The 17,050-nt window shown below is 45.9% G+C and overlaps 1 protein-coding gene across 2 annotated transcripts in view; it reads left to right on the top strand.

Annotated features, from left to right (window-relative positions):
• Nucleotides 1-14,515, top strand: part of SLC2A6 (solute carrier family 2 member 6) — a 290,346-nt gene extending 275,831 nt beyond the window's left edge. For both annotated transcript variants that reach the window (XM_068249220.1, XM_068249217.1), the window contains 4 exons: nucleotides 5,096-5,204; nucleotides 7,248-7,421; nucleotides 11,889-12,034; nucleotides 13,812-14,515. In XM_068249220.1, the coding sequence (XP_068105321.1) occupies nucleotides 5,096-5,204; nucleotides 7,248-7,421; nucleotides 11,889-12,034; nucleotides 13,812-13,967 (585 nt within the window). In that variant the 3' untranslated portion in view covers nucleotides 13,968-14,515. The remainder of the gene's footprint in view (nucleotides 1-5,095; nucleotides 5,205-7,247; nucleotides 7,422-11,888; nucleotides 12,035-13,811) is intronic.
• The last annotated feature ends 2,535 nt before the right edge of the window (nucleotides 14,516-17,050 follow it).

Here is a 17,050-nt window from a genome sequence, read left to right as displayed (position 1 = left end):
TACCTATACTGGAGGGGGGGAGGGGTCATCTGACTACCTATACTGGAGGGAAGGGGGAGGGGTAATCTCGCTACCTATACTGAAGGGGGGCGGCTGGTGACAGTGGCCTAGGGCGGTAAAGATTACAAATCCGGCCCTGTGTTCTCATGTCTGCGAGTGGAAATTTATTTCACAGCAATATGGTAGCCGAGTCATTTCCAGCGAGCGATTTACTGATGGAGAGATATCCGGTGACAATCTCCATTCTGATAATCAGGGAATCAGAGATAACCGTGTTCTGTGACAAGACAATGGCGGCTCTTATCTGTCCGATAACACTTATCAGTTCCCAGTGACACCTCGTCACAGCGGCGCCGCTGGCAGGAATCTGAGTCCGCCCCGCCCTGGCGTAATGCTGGGGATACACGGCTCGTTTTTGAGGTGATTAGATGGTTCGATAGATCATTTCCGCCATGTCCGATTTCCCTTTCGATTCTTTCGCCGCTCGATTTCTGAGAGAAGTGAATGGAAAAAGATAAGACAAACGAGCGGAAGATAAGAGAATCTGCAGAATCAAGCGGCGAAAACGATCGAGAGGAGAATGGAGCGGCAGAAACGCATCGTGTATTCCCAGCGTTAGGCTCTGTCCCCACTTGTTGCTGGACCATGTGTGGCCAGCAGGAACAGACAGTGTAGTATCCGCTCCAATAATCTGTCTGGAGCCCAGGTTGGGGGGGGGGGGGGGGGGTGGTTCCCCATAGGCTATATATCCTATTGGCCCTAGATTATCGCTGACGGCACAGAAGTGCAGCCCGCTTACTGCAGCAGATCCACTGTGGAGTGGCAAGTGTGACCGGCTCCTTTACATAAAATAGAAGCCATTCAATGTCCGATTATCGGGCTAAAATGTCCATTCTTCGCTCCAGTGGGAACGCAGCCTTCGCTGAGAGGCAAAATTAGAGCCCATACACACGCATGATCAAAGTCGTCTGAGGTGGCCAATATCGACCGTCTCAGCTGGCAGTCATGTGTATACAGCCCACCCCCCTCCAGCCACCAATCTGCCCAGCAGATCAACTTACCCAAGGGACAACCAACTCCATTGTCCTCGCATTCCCCCCCCCCCCTGCGACATCAGCCAGCAGTGTGCAAGGGACATCCGAGGCGAAAGATAAATGATGTGATAAGCAATTGTATCTATCCTCCTACTAAAAATGACCTTTTTTTAGTTATTCCACAGTTTTATTTTATATTTCAATATCATTTTTAAGTTTTTACTGTTTCATGGCCTCTTCTCAATAACACATTCATTAAGTGTGCCAGAGCTAAATATCTATGAACTATTGACCCTTTTTATCTCTTTCCTGCTCACAGAAGCCATTTACTGACAGGAAAGTGTTTTATAGTTGTAATGACTTATCAGTGGGGGTTATGCTATAATCTGACCCAACCCCTACCCAAACAGAAACTGCCACTTACATACCTGATATTTAACTCTTTCAGACAGAGAAAGAAAAAAAGGAACACAGCCTAGTTATTTGTGTGCTAGGCACTGTACATACACATGTCTATCTCCTCATGTCACATGTCACCTCGGGTATCCTTTAAGGTGGCCACTAACGATATAATTTGCTGAACAATCGATCACAAATTATTCTTCATATGAATGATCGCAAATGTTCGCTTGGGACCACTAATGGACAACAATCTCCCAACCAATCCAATCAGACTGATGAAATGTACCCAAATTTTGGTTCAATCTGATCGGATTGGTTAGGGGATTTTTGTCCATTAGTGGACCTAAATGGTCATTTACAATCGTTCATACAAAGAATCGTTCATAGTGGATCTTCAGCAAATTGTATCATTAGTGGCCACCGTTAGGGCTCCTTCACACTAGGATCTGATGTGCGCATTTTGATGGAGGCGGTAAGAGGGGTAACATGGAAGTCTATTACCTTTCACATTAGACAGAGCGCTCCAGAGCGTTACGTTGTAACACATCTGGGAAAGTTTAATCGTCTGGCCGCTGCGTTTTCCTGTCGGGGAATTAGAACGATCGTCGCTGATCAGCGTCGCGCCACATCTTCCCGACATCACGCCGCAGGTCACAAAGCACTCAAAATCGATTCATGCACTCGTTAGCAGGGATGCTCATCATGAGGTCGTGATCATGAATTTTTTTGAAATCACGAGGTCATAATCGGCATTAGTGATTGGCTCTCGATCACGAATACCGATCAGGAATGCACTCGTGATCACTAGTCGGTATTCGTGATTAAAAACCCGCCGACTTTAGCTGTTAATCTGCTGAGCGGTCTGGACGAGCTCAGCTCGTCCAACACCGCCAGAGGCTGCCGCTCAGGCCCTGCTGGGCCAATTTTTGTCAAATAAAAAGCAGCACACGCAGCCGGCACTTTGCCAGCCGCGTGTGCTGCCTGATCGCCGCCGCTCTGCGGCGATCCGCCGCGAGCAGCGGCGAAAGAGGGTCCCCCCAGCCGCCTGAGCCCAGCGTAGCCGGAACAAAAAGTTCCGGCCAGCGCTAAGGGCTGGATCGGAGGCGGCTGACGTCGGCTGACGTCGATGACGTCACTCCGCTCGTCGCTATGGCGACGATATAAGCAAAACAAGGAAGGCCGCTCATTGCGCCCTTCCTTGTTTATTCTGGGCGCCGGAGGCGATCGGAAGATCGCCTCCGGAGCGCCCTCTAGTGGGCTTTCATGCAGCCAACTTTCAGTTGGCTGCATGAAATAGTTTTTTTTTTATTTAAAAAAAACCCTCCCGCAGCCACCCTGGCGATTTAATCAGAACGCCAGGGTGGTTAATATAGCAAAGCCCCCTTACATGCCAGAAACACCAAATTTGACAGAAGAACGGGGAACAAAAGGAAACTTTTTTTTTTTCAAAAAAACGTATAGTTTTTGAGAAAATCAATTTTAAAGTTTCAAAGGAAAATATGGTTAATTATTAATTTGCATATATTCAGCAGTGATGCATTGTGGGAGACATCTCAAGCTCACTCCAACCTGAATTATCGCAAATTCTTTCTGTTTTAGGAAAGCAAACTTTTGTTTTCCAAAGAAAAATAGTATACATTTAAATGACAGTTAATGTATTTACCGCACTTAAATGTATCATTTTTTTCCTTTAAAACTTTAAAATCGATTTTCTCAAAAACTATAAGGTCTTTTTTTTTTCTCTTGTTCCCACTGTTCCGGATCCGAGATGAAAAACTAAGTATAACAAGTAACTTGTCTATATATCTTACCTAAAGTTTAGATAATTTACACAGCAAATCTAGCTGCAAACAGCTTTAATAGAATATGATTATTTCTTCCTGTGATACGACAGCAGCCATGTTATTTGTAAACATTACACAAAAGCAGGCTTATCTGCATCTTCAGCACTCAGACTGAAAAAAACTAATCCCCCCTCCTCCTCCTTCCCCCTCCCCTCTGCCTCTGAAATCTCTGGCTAGGGTCTGGATAGGATGGCTATATTGGGCACATACATGGCAGATGAAATTCAATGTTGACAAATGTAAAGTCATGCATTTTGGTCGTACCAATGGTCTAGCACCATACAAAATAAATGGGATACAGTTGGGGACATCAAACTTGGAGAAGGACTTAGGAGTACTCATCGACAACAAGTTAAATAATCGTACTCAATGCCAAGCCGCTGCAGCTAAAGCGAACAAAATTTTGGGATGCATTAAAAGGGAAATAAAAACTCGAGATGCTAGCATAATATTGCCCCTGTTTAACTCTCTAGTAAGGCCACATCTGGAATATGGAATTCAGTTCTGGGCACCACATTACAGGAAAGATATTGCAGTTTTAGAGCAGGTGCAGAGACGAGCTACAAAATTGATACGTGGGATGGAAGGTCTCACTTATCGAGAAAGGTTAGATAAACTGGGTTTATTTAGTCTAGAGAAAAGACGCCTTAGAGGAGATCTAATTAACATGTATAAATACATCAGAGGGCAATATAATACCTTGGCGGATAAGCTTTTTGTCCCTAGGCCTTCTCAAAGGACTAGAGGACATGATCTGCGCATGGAGGAAAAACGTTTTAGCCATTTATTTAGGAAAGGGTTCTTTACAGTAAGAGTGATTAAGATGTGGAATGCATTGCCACAGGAAGTCGTTATGGCAAACTCTATACCTGCATTTAAAGGGGGCTTAGATGCTTTCCTTGCGTTGAAAGACATCCATGGCTACAATTACTAGGATATGCCTAATGATGTTGATCCAGGGATTTTATCTGATTGCCATCTGGAGTCGGGAAGGAATTTTTCCCTTTTGGGGCTAATTGGACCATGCCTTGTGGGGGTTTTTTCGCCTTCCTCTGGATCAACAGGGGTATGTGGGAGACGGGCTGGAGTTATACTTTGTACTGGTTGAACTCGATGGACGCATGTCTTTTTTCAACCAAAATAACTATGTAACTATGTAATACCTCCCCCTCCTCCTGCCCAGACTGAGCTCCCATAAGCCCTTGCTACTGTCTGAAAGTGCCTTGGCTCTCTGAAAACCTGTGGGCGTGGCTTGTTTAGTTTATAAGGAATTAGAGTATTAAAACAAAAACAAAAAAGTATTTGGCTTGAGGAATGCCCTATAAACAATAGGAAAGAAACACAATTATGCAATGTGTAAAAGTTCATCTCGGATCCACTTTTTAACATATCTGGCAAATTTGGTGCTTCTAACATGTAAGGGGCCTTTGCTATTAACCGACTTGTGACTCGTATTTACATGCGGTTATTGGACTCAAAACCGAACTCGAGTCAGATATCCCTTTCTACTTGTGATCACGAGTCAATTTGTAAGAGGGCAGAGTCGAATTCGCGATCACTCAAATTCATGATTGGGGTATCCAAGCCCCGCTGTTCGTTAGCTAATGTGAAAGAGCGCTTAGCGGCAGGTCTCTCCCATTGTATCTCTACATACAGTCCATTCACCTTACTGAGCTCATTTTTGATACAGGGAATTAGCAGCACAGTCCACCAGAGAAGATTGCGCTATATAAATCAATAAGAATAGCATTGCTTTCCTGTGAGATGCTGGGAGGCCTGTGACTTTCATGACCAGAGTCTCTCTTCCTCCTGCAGCCGGGGAATTACGATGCCGCCCTCGTTGGATTGGTCAGGCTGGTGTCGGTGCTGATTTCTGCCCTCGTTATGGATAAAGCCGGACGCAAGATCCTCCTCTTCACCTCCAGTAAGTGTCTGTTGGAGTAGATCACGGTAATGCTTAGCCTAGGCTGGTTAGCTATGTGCAATTCTCCTCCCATTAGTTTCACTGGCTTTGGAACTCTCAGTAAAGAAACCTTCTGCAGAGATCACCTGACAGGACTAGATATGTTGCCACCTGTGATACATTTCAGATAGTAAATCAGGGAGAGGAAAGATTATACAATGGGCTAAATAGACCATAAATGAATATTACAAAAAAATAAGCAATTTCATACATTGTTATTTTCAATACAGTTCCTTAAAGTGAACCAGAGACGAAGCACCCTCATGTATGTTACCATATAGATCAGTGGGAACATTAGAGAAATGTTTTTAGAGAACCCTGCTCTCTGTTTCATCCTTTACTGCTCAGCCTGCCTGTTATCACCTCTGATAAGAATCCCCGACTGAGCACTCAGTCTGCCTTTGCTACGGAGAGATTATAGCTGAGTCTGTCTTCTCTGGTATCTTTTCAAGCCCAAGCCTGCCCCCTTGTGGCTCTGATTTCCTGCTAAGAAGATACATAGCAGGAAATCAAAGCCACAAGGGGGCAGGCTTGGGCTTGAAAAGATACCAGAGAAGACAGACTCAGCTATAATCTTTCCGTAGCAAAGCTAGACTGAGTGCTCAGTCGGGGATTCTTATCAGAGGTGATAACAGGCAGGCTGAGCAGTGAAGAATGAAACAAAGAGCAGATTAGGGGCTTGATTCACAAAGCGGTGCTAACCTACTTAGCACGTCTAAAGTCTTGAGACGTGCTAACCAGGGTGCTAAGTAGGTTAGCACCAGATTTCTCAATCAGATCGCGCACAAGTTTTGTGCGCAAAGTTTTGCGTGCGCAAAGTCCTATGCGCGTGCTAAGTCCCATAGGCTTTAATGGACACTTCGCGCGGAGCGCCCTGTGCTCTGTGCAGTGCACGCGTAAAGTTTTACGCGCGAAAAGCTCGTTTAGACGTGCTAAGGGGGTTTTCACAGGCGTGCTAACAGTTAGCATCGCTTTGTGAATCAAGCCCCAGGTGTTCACTGTCATGTTCCCATTGATATATATGGTAAAATACATGAGGGTGCTTCATCTCTGGTTTAGTTTTAACTTGTTACGCGCTGTAGATGACACTTTGCCGAGGCGACTGTTATGGACAATCTCTTCTGAGTATCTGGCGTGCGTTCTGGTGTCCCCAGCATCACATAAACATCAGGCACACTGAATATTTAACAACAGCGACACCCGACTGACCCCCACTCCAGTTCAATTCCAAAATTAATCAATTCTCTGATTGATTGTAACATTTTAAATATCTGATAAATTTACCACACACCTGTGTTCAATTTTTCCCCAATTATGAAAAAAATTATTAAACTCTGTAATGATTGCTCAGGTCCATACACTAAGAAATCGACAATCTACCCGACACCATTCAATCTTCATAAAAACTGATCAGAAAATACACTACTCTCGATCAAGTTATATAAAAATCGGAATTCCGATCAGATTTCTCAAACACATTTTCTGTACAAATGATCATTTTTATTTCATTGTAATGTATGGTGTGTGGCCATCTTTAGATGACGTATTTCGGTGCTTGATTAACACAGACAATAGAAGACAGCGGAGTGACTGGGGTGTGACTGGGAGAAATAGCTTACAATACTGACACCCTCTCCAGGGATATGTCACAATGCAGGGTCGTTACGGTTGTCAGAAGGGCCATTCTTATCCATAGTCCCAATCAGGCTGCAAGTATAGAGGCTAATAGATCTCACCCATGCCTAGTGCTAAACCTGCCCCTGGGGAGGAGCCTGAGGTGGAGATACCTCCCCACACCCACCCTGGAAGTATAAGACCCGCCCACAAGCTTAGCTCTGGTATACAGGTCACATGACCAGCATTTTGGGGTCCTGTGCATTATTTATATCTGTAGATCTCGTTTATGTAATTTGTGTGGTTGCTGATGTGTATAAAGCTTACCAGACTGTCGGCGTGCATATATATCTGATGATAGTTAATGACCCCCCTTTCTCCTTCCTCCAGGCTCCCTGATGCTGGTCTCCTCGCTGGGGATGGGTTTCTATGTACGCTTCACTGTAGATGCCAAACACAACTCCACCATCCAGAACCTGACCCTCCACGGAGCCACCGACCACGCAGAGGCCACTAACTACATCACTATCATCCCCCTCATCTGCATCTGCGTCTATGTACTGGGTAGGTGAATGCACAGTATGACTTCCCTTGTCCTGTATGCCGGGTGTAATTCTCAGTATCTGCTCTTACTCTGTATGTATGGAGACTGCACAGTATGACTTCTCTTGTCCTCTATGCCGGGTGTAATTCTCAGTATCTGCTCTTATTCTGTATGTATGGAGGCTGCACAGTATGACTTCTCTTGTCCTGTATGCTGGGTGTAATTCTCAGTATCTGCTCTTATTCTGTATGTATGGAGACTGCACAGTATGGCTTCTCTTGTCCTGTATGCCGGGTGTAATTCTCAGTATCTGCTCTTATTCTGTATGTATGGAGGCTGCACAGTATGGCTTCTCTTGTCCTGTATGCCGGGTGTAATTCTCAGTATCTGCTCTTATTCTGTATGTATGGAGGCTGCACAGTATGGCTTCTCTTGTCCTGTATGCCGGGTGTAATTCTCAGTATCTGCTCTTATTCTGTATGTATGGAGGCTGCACAGTATGACTTCTCTTGTCCTGTATGTCGGGTGTAATTCTCAGTATCTGCTCTTATTCTGTATGGATGGAGGCTGCACAGTATGACTTCTCTTGTGCTGTATGCCGGGTGTAATTCCCAGTATCTGCTCTTATTCTGTATGGATGGAGGCTGCACAGTATGGCTTCTCTTGTCCTGTATGCCGGGTGTAATTCCCAGTATCTGCTCTTATTCTGTATGTGTGGAGGCTGCACAGTATGACTTCTCTTGTCCTGTATGCCGGGTGTAATTCTCAGTATCTGCTCTTATTCTGTATGTATGGAGGCTGCACAGTATGGCTTCTCTTGTCCTGTATGCCGGGTGTAATTCCCAGTATCTGCTCTTATTCTGTATGGATGGAGGCTGCACAGTATGGCTTCTCTTGTCCTGTATGCCGGGTGTAATTCCCAGTATCTGCTCTTATTCTGTATGTATGGAGGCTGCACAGTATGGCTTCTCTTGTGCTGTATGCCGGGTGTAATTCCCAGTATCTGCTCTTATTCTGTATGGATGGAGGCTGCACAGTATGGCTTCTCTTGTCCTGTATGCCGGGTGTAATTCCCAGTATCTGCTCTTATTCTGTATGGATGGAGGCTGCACAGTATGGCTTCTCTTGTCCTGTATGCCGGGTGTAATTCCCAGTATCTGCTCTTATTCTGTATGTATGGAGGCTGCACAGTATGGCTTCTCTTGTCCTGTATGCCGGGTGTAACTCTCAGTATCTGCTCTTATTCTGTATGCATGGAGGCTGCACAGTATGACTTCTCTTGTCCTGTATGCCGGGTGTAATTCTCAGTATCTGCTCTTATTCTGTATGTCTGGGGGCTGCACAGTATGACTTCTCTTGTCCTGTATGCCGGGTGTAATTCTCAGTATCTGCTCTTATTCTGTATGTATGGAGGCTGCACAGTATGGCTTCTCTTGTCCTGTATGCCGGGTGTAATTCTCAGTATCTGCTCTTATTCTGTATGAATGGAGGCTGCACAGTATGGCTTCTCTTGTGCTGTATGCCGGGTGTAATTCTCAGTATCTGCTCTTATTCTGTATGTATGGAGGCTGCACAGTATGGCTTCTCTTGTCCTGTATGCCGGGTGTAACTCTCAGTATCTGCTCTTATTCTGTATGCATGGAGGCTGCACAGTATGACTTCTCTTGTCCTGTATGCCGGGTGTAATTCTCAGTATCTGCTCTTATTCTGTATGTCTGGGGGCTGCACAGTATGGCTTCTCTTGCCCTGTATGCCGGGTGTAATTCTCAGTATCTGCTCTTATTCTGTGTGTATGGTGGCTGCACAGTATGGCTTCTCTTGTCCTGTATGCCGGGTGTAATTCTCAGTATCTGCTCTTATTCTGTATGTCTGGGGGCTGCACAGTATGACTTCTCTTGTCCTGTATGCCGGGTGTAATTCTCAGTATCTGCTCTTATTCTGTATGTATGGAGGCTGCACAGTATGGCTTCTCTTGTCCTGTATGCTGGGTGTAATTCTCAGTATCTGCTCTTATCCTGCATGTATGGAGGCTGCACAGTATGGCTTCTCTTGTCTTGTATGCCGGGTGTAATTCTCCGTATCTGCTCTTATTCTGTATGTCTGGGGGCTGCACAGTATGGCTTCTCTTGCCCTGTATGCCGGGTGTAATTCTCAGTATCTGCTCTTATTCTGTATGTCTGGGGGCTGCACAGTATGGCTTCTCTTGCCCTGTATGCCGGGTGTAATTCTCAGTATCTGCTCTTATTCTGTGTGTATGGTGGCTGCACAGTATGGCTTCTCTTGTCCTGTATGCCGGGTGTAATTCTCAGTATCTGCTCTTATTCTGTATGTCTGGGGGCTGCACAGTATGACTTCTCTTGTCCTGTATGCCGGGTGTAATTCTCAGTATCTGCTCTTATTCTGTATGTATGGAGGCTGCACAGTATGACTTCTCTTGTCCTCTATGCCGGGTGTAACTCTCAGTATCTGCTCTTATTCTGTATGCATGGAGGCTGCACAGTATGACTTCTCTTGTCCTGTATGCTGGGTGTAATTCTCAGTATCTGCTCTTATTCTGTATGTCTGGGGGCTGCACAGTATGACTTCTCTTGTCCTGTATGCCGGGTGTAATTCTCAGTATCTGCTCTTATTCTGTATGTATGGGGGCTGCACAGTATGACTTCTCTTGTTCTGTATGCCGGGTGTAATTATCAGTATCTGCTCTTATTCTGTATGTATGGGGGCTGCACAGTATGACTTCTCTTGTTCTGTATGCCGGGTGTAATTCTCAGTATCTGCTCTTATTCTGTATGCATGGAGGCTGCACAGTATGACTTCTCTTGTTCTGTATGCCGGGTGTAATTCTCAGTATTTGCTCTTATTGTATATGTATGGAGGCTGCACAGTATGACTTCTCTTGTCCTGTATGCCGGGTGTAATTCTCAGTATCTGCTCTTATTCTGTATGTATGGAGGCTGCACAGTATGGCTTCTCTTGTCCTGTATGCTGGGTGTAATTCTCAGTATCTGCTCCTATTCTGTATGTATGGATGCTGCACAGTATGACTTCTCTTGTCCTGTATGCTGGGTGTAATTCTCAGTATCTGCTCTTATTCTGTATGTATGGAGGCTGCACAGTATGGCTTCTCTTGTCCTGTATCCCAAGTGTAATTCTCAGTATCTGCTCTTATTCTGTATGTATGGAGGCTGCACAGTATGGCTTCTCTTGTCCTGTATGCCGGGTGTAATTCTCAGTATCTGCTCTTATTCTGTATGTATGGGGGCTGCACAGTATGACTTCTCTTGTCCTGTATGCCGTGTGTACTTCTCAGTATCTGCTCTTATTCTGTATGTATGGAGGCTGCACAGTATGACTTCTCTTGTCCTGTATGCCGGGTGTAATTCTCAGTATCTGCTCTTATTCTGTATATATGGAGGCTGCACAGTATGGCTTCTCTTGTCCTGTATGCCGGGTGTAATTCTCAGTATCTGCTCTTATTCTGTATGTATGGGGGCTGCACAGTATGACTTCTCTTGTCCTGTATGCCGGGTGTAATTCTCAGTATCTGCTCTTATTCTGTATATATGGAGGCTGCACAGTATGGCTTCTCTTGTCCTGTATGCCGGGTGTAATTCTCAGTATCTGCTCTTATTCTGTATGTATGGAGGCTGCACAGTATGACTTCTCTTGTCCTGTATGCCAGGTGTAATTCTCAGTATCTGCTCTTATTCTGTATGTATGGAGGCTGCACAGTATGGCTTCTCTTGTCCTGTATGCCGGGTGTAATTCTCAGTATCTGCTCTTATTCTGTATGTATGGAGACTGCACAGTATGACTTCTCTTGTCCTGTATGTCGGGTGTAATTCTCAGTATCTGCTCTTATTCTGTATGTATGGGGGCTGCACAGTATGGCTTCTCTTCTCCTGTATGCCAGGTGTAATTCTCAGTATCTGCTCTTATTCTGTGTGTATGGGGGCTGCACAGTATGACTTCTCTTGTCCTGTATGCTGGGTGTAATTCTCAGTATCTGCTCTTATTCTGTATGTATGGGGGCTGCACAGTATGGCTTCTCTTGTCCTGCATGCCGGGTGTAATTCTCAGTATCTGCTCTTATTCTGTATGTATGGAGGCTGCACAGTATGGCTTCTCTTGTCCTGTATGCCGGGTGTAATTCTCAGTATCTGCTCTTATTCTGTATGTATGGAGGCTGCACAGTATGGCTTCTCTTGTCCTGTATGCCGGGTGTAATTCTCAGTATCTGCTCTTATTCTGTATGTATGGAGGCTGCACAGTATGACTTCTCTTGTCCTGTATGCCGGGTGTAATTCTCAGTATCTGCTCTTATTCTGTATGTATGGGGGCTGCACAGTATGGCTTCTCTTGTCCTGTATGCCGGATGTAATTCTCAGTATCTGCTCTTATTCTGTATGTATGGAGGCTGCACAGTATCGCTTCTTTTGTCCTGTATGCAGGGTGTAACTCTTAGTATCTGTGTGCCCCTTCTGCAGGTTACGCCCTAGGCTGGGGCCCGATCACCTGGCTGCTGATGTCGGAGATATTACCGCTGAAGACTCGTGGGATGGCGTCTGGTCTTTGTGTTGTGGTCAGCTGGCTTACCGGATTTATCCTTACTGAAGCGTTCTTCCCAGTCGTGGTAAGACCTCTGGAAACCTCAACTGATAGCAGTGCTGATTGTAATGGTGGATTTCGCTTGCATTCATTTTTGCATACATTTTGCAATCTCGAATCTGATTGTAATTAATTAAACAGGTAATCTAAATTACTAGTAATGTTCACACGTTACTTAATATTATATTCAAGGAGTCCTTTTTAGGAATGCTGAAGTGTGACCAAATTAGCTGTATGCTTATTTCAGGTGTGTGATTTAGAAACTATGGCAGCTTTTTTTCCCTTTTAAACAATACCAGTTGCCTGGCAGTCCTGCTGGTCTATTTGGCTGCAGTAGTGTCTGAATCACACGCCAGAAAGAAGCATGCAGCTAATCTTGTCAGATCTGACAATAATGTGAGAAACACCTGCTGCATGCTTGTTCAGGGGGCTATTGCTAAAAGTATTAGAGGATCAGCAGGATAGCCAGTGCCAGGCAACTGGTATTGCTTAACAGGAAATTGATATGGCAGCTTCCATACCCCTCTCGCTTCAGTTGTCCTTAAAGGGGAACTGAAGTAAGAGGTATACGGAGGCTGCCATATTTATTTCCTTTTAATTAATACCAGTTCCCTGGCAGCCCTGCTGGTCTATTTCTCTGCAGTAGTATCTGAATAACACCAGAAACAAGCATGCAGCTAGTCTTGTCAGATCTGATCTTAACGACGTCACGTCATCGATGACGTCATCCCGCCCGTTGCCATGGCGATGGGGGAAGCCCTAATGAAAATCCCATTCAGAACGGGATATCTGGACGGAAGAGGGCTGGGGGGATGCCGCTGCACAGCGGCTATCATGTAGCTAGCGCTAGGCTAGCTACATGATTTTTAAAAAAAAAAAAGTGCTGCGCTGCCCCCTGGCGGTTTTAATTGACCGCCAGGAGGGTTAAAGTCTTAAACATCTGATCTGCTGCATGCTTGTTCAGGGGCTATGGCTAATAGTATTAGAGGAAGAGGATCAGCAGGGCAGCCAGGCAACTCGTATTGCTTCAAAGGAAATAAACATGGCAGCCTCCATATACCTCTCTCTTCAGTTCCCCTTTAAAAGGAATACCGAGGCAGAAAAACAGGGGAAACAGAGGGCATATACACCCTACAGCAGGTGTCGGCAGGTTTGCAAACACCAGTAAGTCGCCCCAGTGTAGGCTGCAAGCGGAGTAAGTCTGTGACCTTTGAACTGGATCTAGTTGTGCTGCGTGTGCGCAGCGTCTCAGTGCGTCTGCGGTCCTTGCGCTCGTGGCCCATGCACGTGGCTCATTCAGCTTTTTAGGTGAAGTCACTGAGACATAGCGCATGCGCAGCACAACTACGTCCGGTTCAAAGGTCGCCGACTTAGGCCTCTGTTCCATGGGCAGCTGAAGGTAAAGATGGGACATTCACCGCCTGTCAGCTGCTCCTGGGCATCGGTCCGGCGCTTGCTCGCACTCAGCACTGGCGATGGACAGGCGTTCCTTCCTACCATGTAGTTGCGTCTGCCATGCTTAGGCACAACATGCGAAAGTGTTTTTGCTGCCAAGTAATGCCGCCGTGTGCCAAACGTAACACACGGCATTACCAACCGCTACCATTCGGCTGTATGTGGCTGGGGAGCTGATCTGGTTAGTAAATGAGCAGTTCAGCCGTCCATGAGAAAAAGGCCTCACTGGTATTGGGGATCCGCTCCCTGGTTCTGTGCCCGGCGTCGCTGCATTGCGCTCTCATGAAATTATAACGTTATCTATTCTCTTGGATCCGACGATAAAGTCTGAACGTTTGTTTCCACAGAACGCCTTCAATCTGGAGACGCCATTCTTCTTCTTCACCATCATCTGCATGTGCGGCCTGCTCTTCACGCACTGCTGTGTCCCGGAGACCAAGGGCCGGACGCTGGAACAGATCGATATGTACTTCCGCACGGGTCGCAAGTCTTTCATGAGGTAGTCCGAGGAGCGCCCTCCGGTGGTGAGACAGATGAACTGCTCTGTGTACCGCGTCCTGGTACACAACATGTGCCGTACTGAACTACGTCACTTACAGATCTCCGCCCTCTCTCAGCTGGACTCTGGGATATTCCGGGACTCGGCGATTGTTCCGCTGCCTTGAATTGTATTTGACCTGCAAAATACTTTCATAATCTCCTCAACTGCCGTGTAGAGCAGAACATACAGCTAGCTACATACATGACAGAAACATATGTGTGAGACGGTCTTGTGAGTCCAACACCCCTGCCAGACTGCACAGCCGATATCACTGCATACTCCTCCCATCACTGACGTATGAAAGACTCCGCCCCTTCCTCTGCTGTCTTCTCCTGTAATTTGCCTAAACACGCCCCCAGAGCCTGCAGCATGTCGGGGTGACCGCAGTGATCTAGCTGACAATGTTTGATTGGCTCATGCAGGGAACTGAGAGACCTTAATTAATGCAGAAAATGATTTTAGGTTGTTTTAGTTGGTTTAATAATTGAATGCCTTCCTTGTTCATTTTGGTTTTAGTAGGTTTAAAAAAAATTTACTACGGAATTTTGGTCGTTTGGAATTTTAACTCTGACTTTGTGTAGATTAAACTTTCTAGTGTATAGTTTGTGTACAGCTGTTGTGTACTTTGCATCACCACTGAAGTAAAGGTGTGTGGACACACTATTTGGGGCCGAGTGCTGTACAGACATGTTGCTAGTCTACAGCCTGATGGCAGCACCTTCTGTTGCCATGGAGTGGACTTCCAGGCAGGTAAAGGATCTGAAACTCTGTAACTTTCAGTGATGCATTGCGGTAGCCATACTCCCCAAATTAGAAATAATTAGACTCTCCCATGAGGAGCTGGACTAGTACAAGACCTGTCAAATTTTTGCTGCCTACCGTAAGTGACAAAGTAACAATACTGTACTTTAGATACTGGAGGTAGCAGATATCAGCACACACTGCAGCTAGTTTACTATCAGTACAGGAACAGATCAATGGCTTATACAGATTTGCTTGAGTTTGGTCTCCTGTGTCAGCATAAGGCTGGGAAGAGTTTGCACAATACAATGAACCGCATTAGCAGCACTATAGAACCCACAGAATGGGGCAAGGCGTACTATGGGGAAATAGTGTAACAGCATAACTCAGCAATATGACCTCAGTTCCCAGACATGAACTCATTCAGGCAGCCGCTAGAAATGACATTTAGTAAGAGGAAACTCCGGGCAGAGCTGATATTCCTGTTATAGGTGGACTTTGGTGGGCTGAGCTGCTCATCAGAATATTATATACAGTAGAATCTCCTTATAATAAGCTCCAAGGGACTGGGCAGAGTGGTTTTACTATATCAGAAATGGCCATACTCCGTGCATAAAGCATACTACAGTACTGGATCCTAATTCAGTCAGTAATTGGGAGTTGCTGAGACCTCCCGCAGATCTGCTTGTCGGCAGCTGTCAGTGTGCAGCATGCGCAGTACCGCCTGTCTGCTCGGGCTCCTGCCGAGTCTGATCGGGTCCCCTCTCTGGTTACCATCGCTGGATCGGGCTGGCAAAGGAAGACGGTGAAATCTCATTAGGATCCAGAATCTTCCCCCTGCTAAAATCTGTACTGATAGTGTGCTCCTCTGTCCACATTTCTGTGCAGCCTGGATGATACTGGAGCGTTGCAGCCATGCACAAGCAAGTCACAGATGACAGGAAATTCCCTCAGTAATCAGGGAGCAGCTTACACAGGAAGGCCTCACCAGGTAATGCAGGTACAGTACTGATAGTGTGCTCCTCTGTCCATATGTCTGTGCAGCCTGGATGATGCTGTAGTGTTGCAGCCATGCACAAGCAAGTCACAGATGATAGGCAATTCCCTCAGTGATCAGGCAGCAGCTGGCACCGGAAGCATAGGTCTCATCTGCTGGTGCATTTGAGGTGATCCACACAGGCCCAGAGTCGTGTGCAGAGAGCGAGACAGCTACAAGTGGCTGCCAGCCTGCCCACCGACCACGGCTCCTGGGTCTCTGACTGACGTATTAACACATGCCCCACCCACTTTCCACTATAGCAGAATACAGAATCCCACAGGGGCCAAAAGACAGGTTTTCTATTACAGACTGGACACTCAGTATACTATAATGTGTGCTATATCAGAGTTTATTAGAACAAAAGCGTATACATGTTCAGCTTTTGGACTGAGTGTTACGAGCTGTGAGCAGGTTTTATGCCAGGAATGCACGGTTTGTACCGCTCGATAATGCCACCGGATCGATTCCCGCTCGTCCCCGCGGCCGTTTCTCTTATCTTCTGCTCGTTTTTCTTATCTTTTTCCATTGTCCCGCCCACGGTATCGAGCGCGGAATCAATCCGGCAGGTGATTGGACATGTCGGAAATTTTCAATCGAGCCATCTAATGGCTAAGGGCCCGTTTCCACTTGTGCGGCGCAATTTCGATGGGAAAATCGCAGCAACAAATCCGCATGCGGTTTCGTTGCCGTTTCTATGCGGGTTTTCACACGGAATCGCTTGCGATTTTCACAACGCGATTTTAACCATGTCAATGACGACATGCATTGACATGGGTTCTTAAAGAGAACCAGAGATGAAGCACCCTCTTGTATTTTACCTTATAAATCAGTGGGAACATGACAGTAAACACCTAATCTGCCCTTTGTTTCATTGTTCTCTGTGTAATCTGACTGTTATCACCTCTGATAAGAATCCCCGACTGAGAAGTCAGGCTGCTCCGTCTAGCTTTGCTACAGAAAGATTATAGCTAAGTCTGTCTTCTGTGGTGTTATTTCAAGCCCAAGCCTGCCCCCTTGTGGCTTTGCTATAATGACTCAGCAATAATCATTCCCAGCAAAGCCAGATTTAATTGCTCAGTCTGGAATTCTTGTGACAGCTGATAACAGACACTTTTAGCAGTGAGGGTGAAACAGAGAGCATGGTAAGTGTTTTCTCTAATGTTCTTACTGATATACATGGTAAAATACACAAGAATGCTTCGTCTCTGGTTCCCTTTAAACAAAAACGCACGCGGCGGATCCTTTATCAGGCCCATCAGAATCAT

The sequence above is a fragment of the Hyperolius riggenbachi genome, chromosome 8 (genome assembly GCF_040937935.1).
Source record: "Hyperolius riggenbachi isolate aHypRig1 chromosome 8, aHypRig1.pri, whole genome shotgun sequence".
NCBI lineage: Eukaryota > Metazoa > Chordata > Amphibia > Anura > Hyperoliidae > Hyperolius > Hyperolius riggenbachi.
The sequence above is the reverse complement of the archived record's forward strand: the minus strand, read 5'-3'. Positions and strand labels throughout refer to the sequence as shown.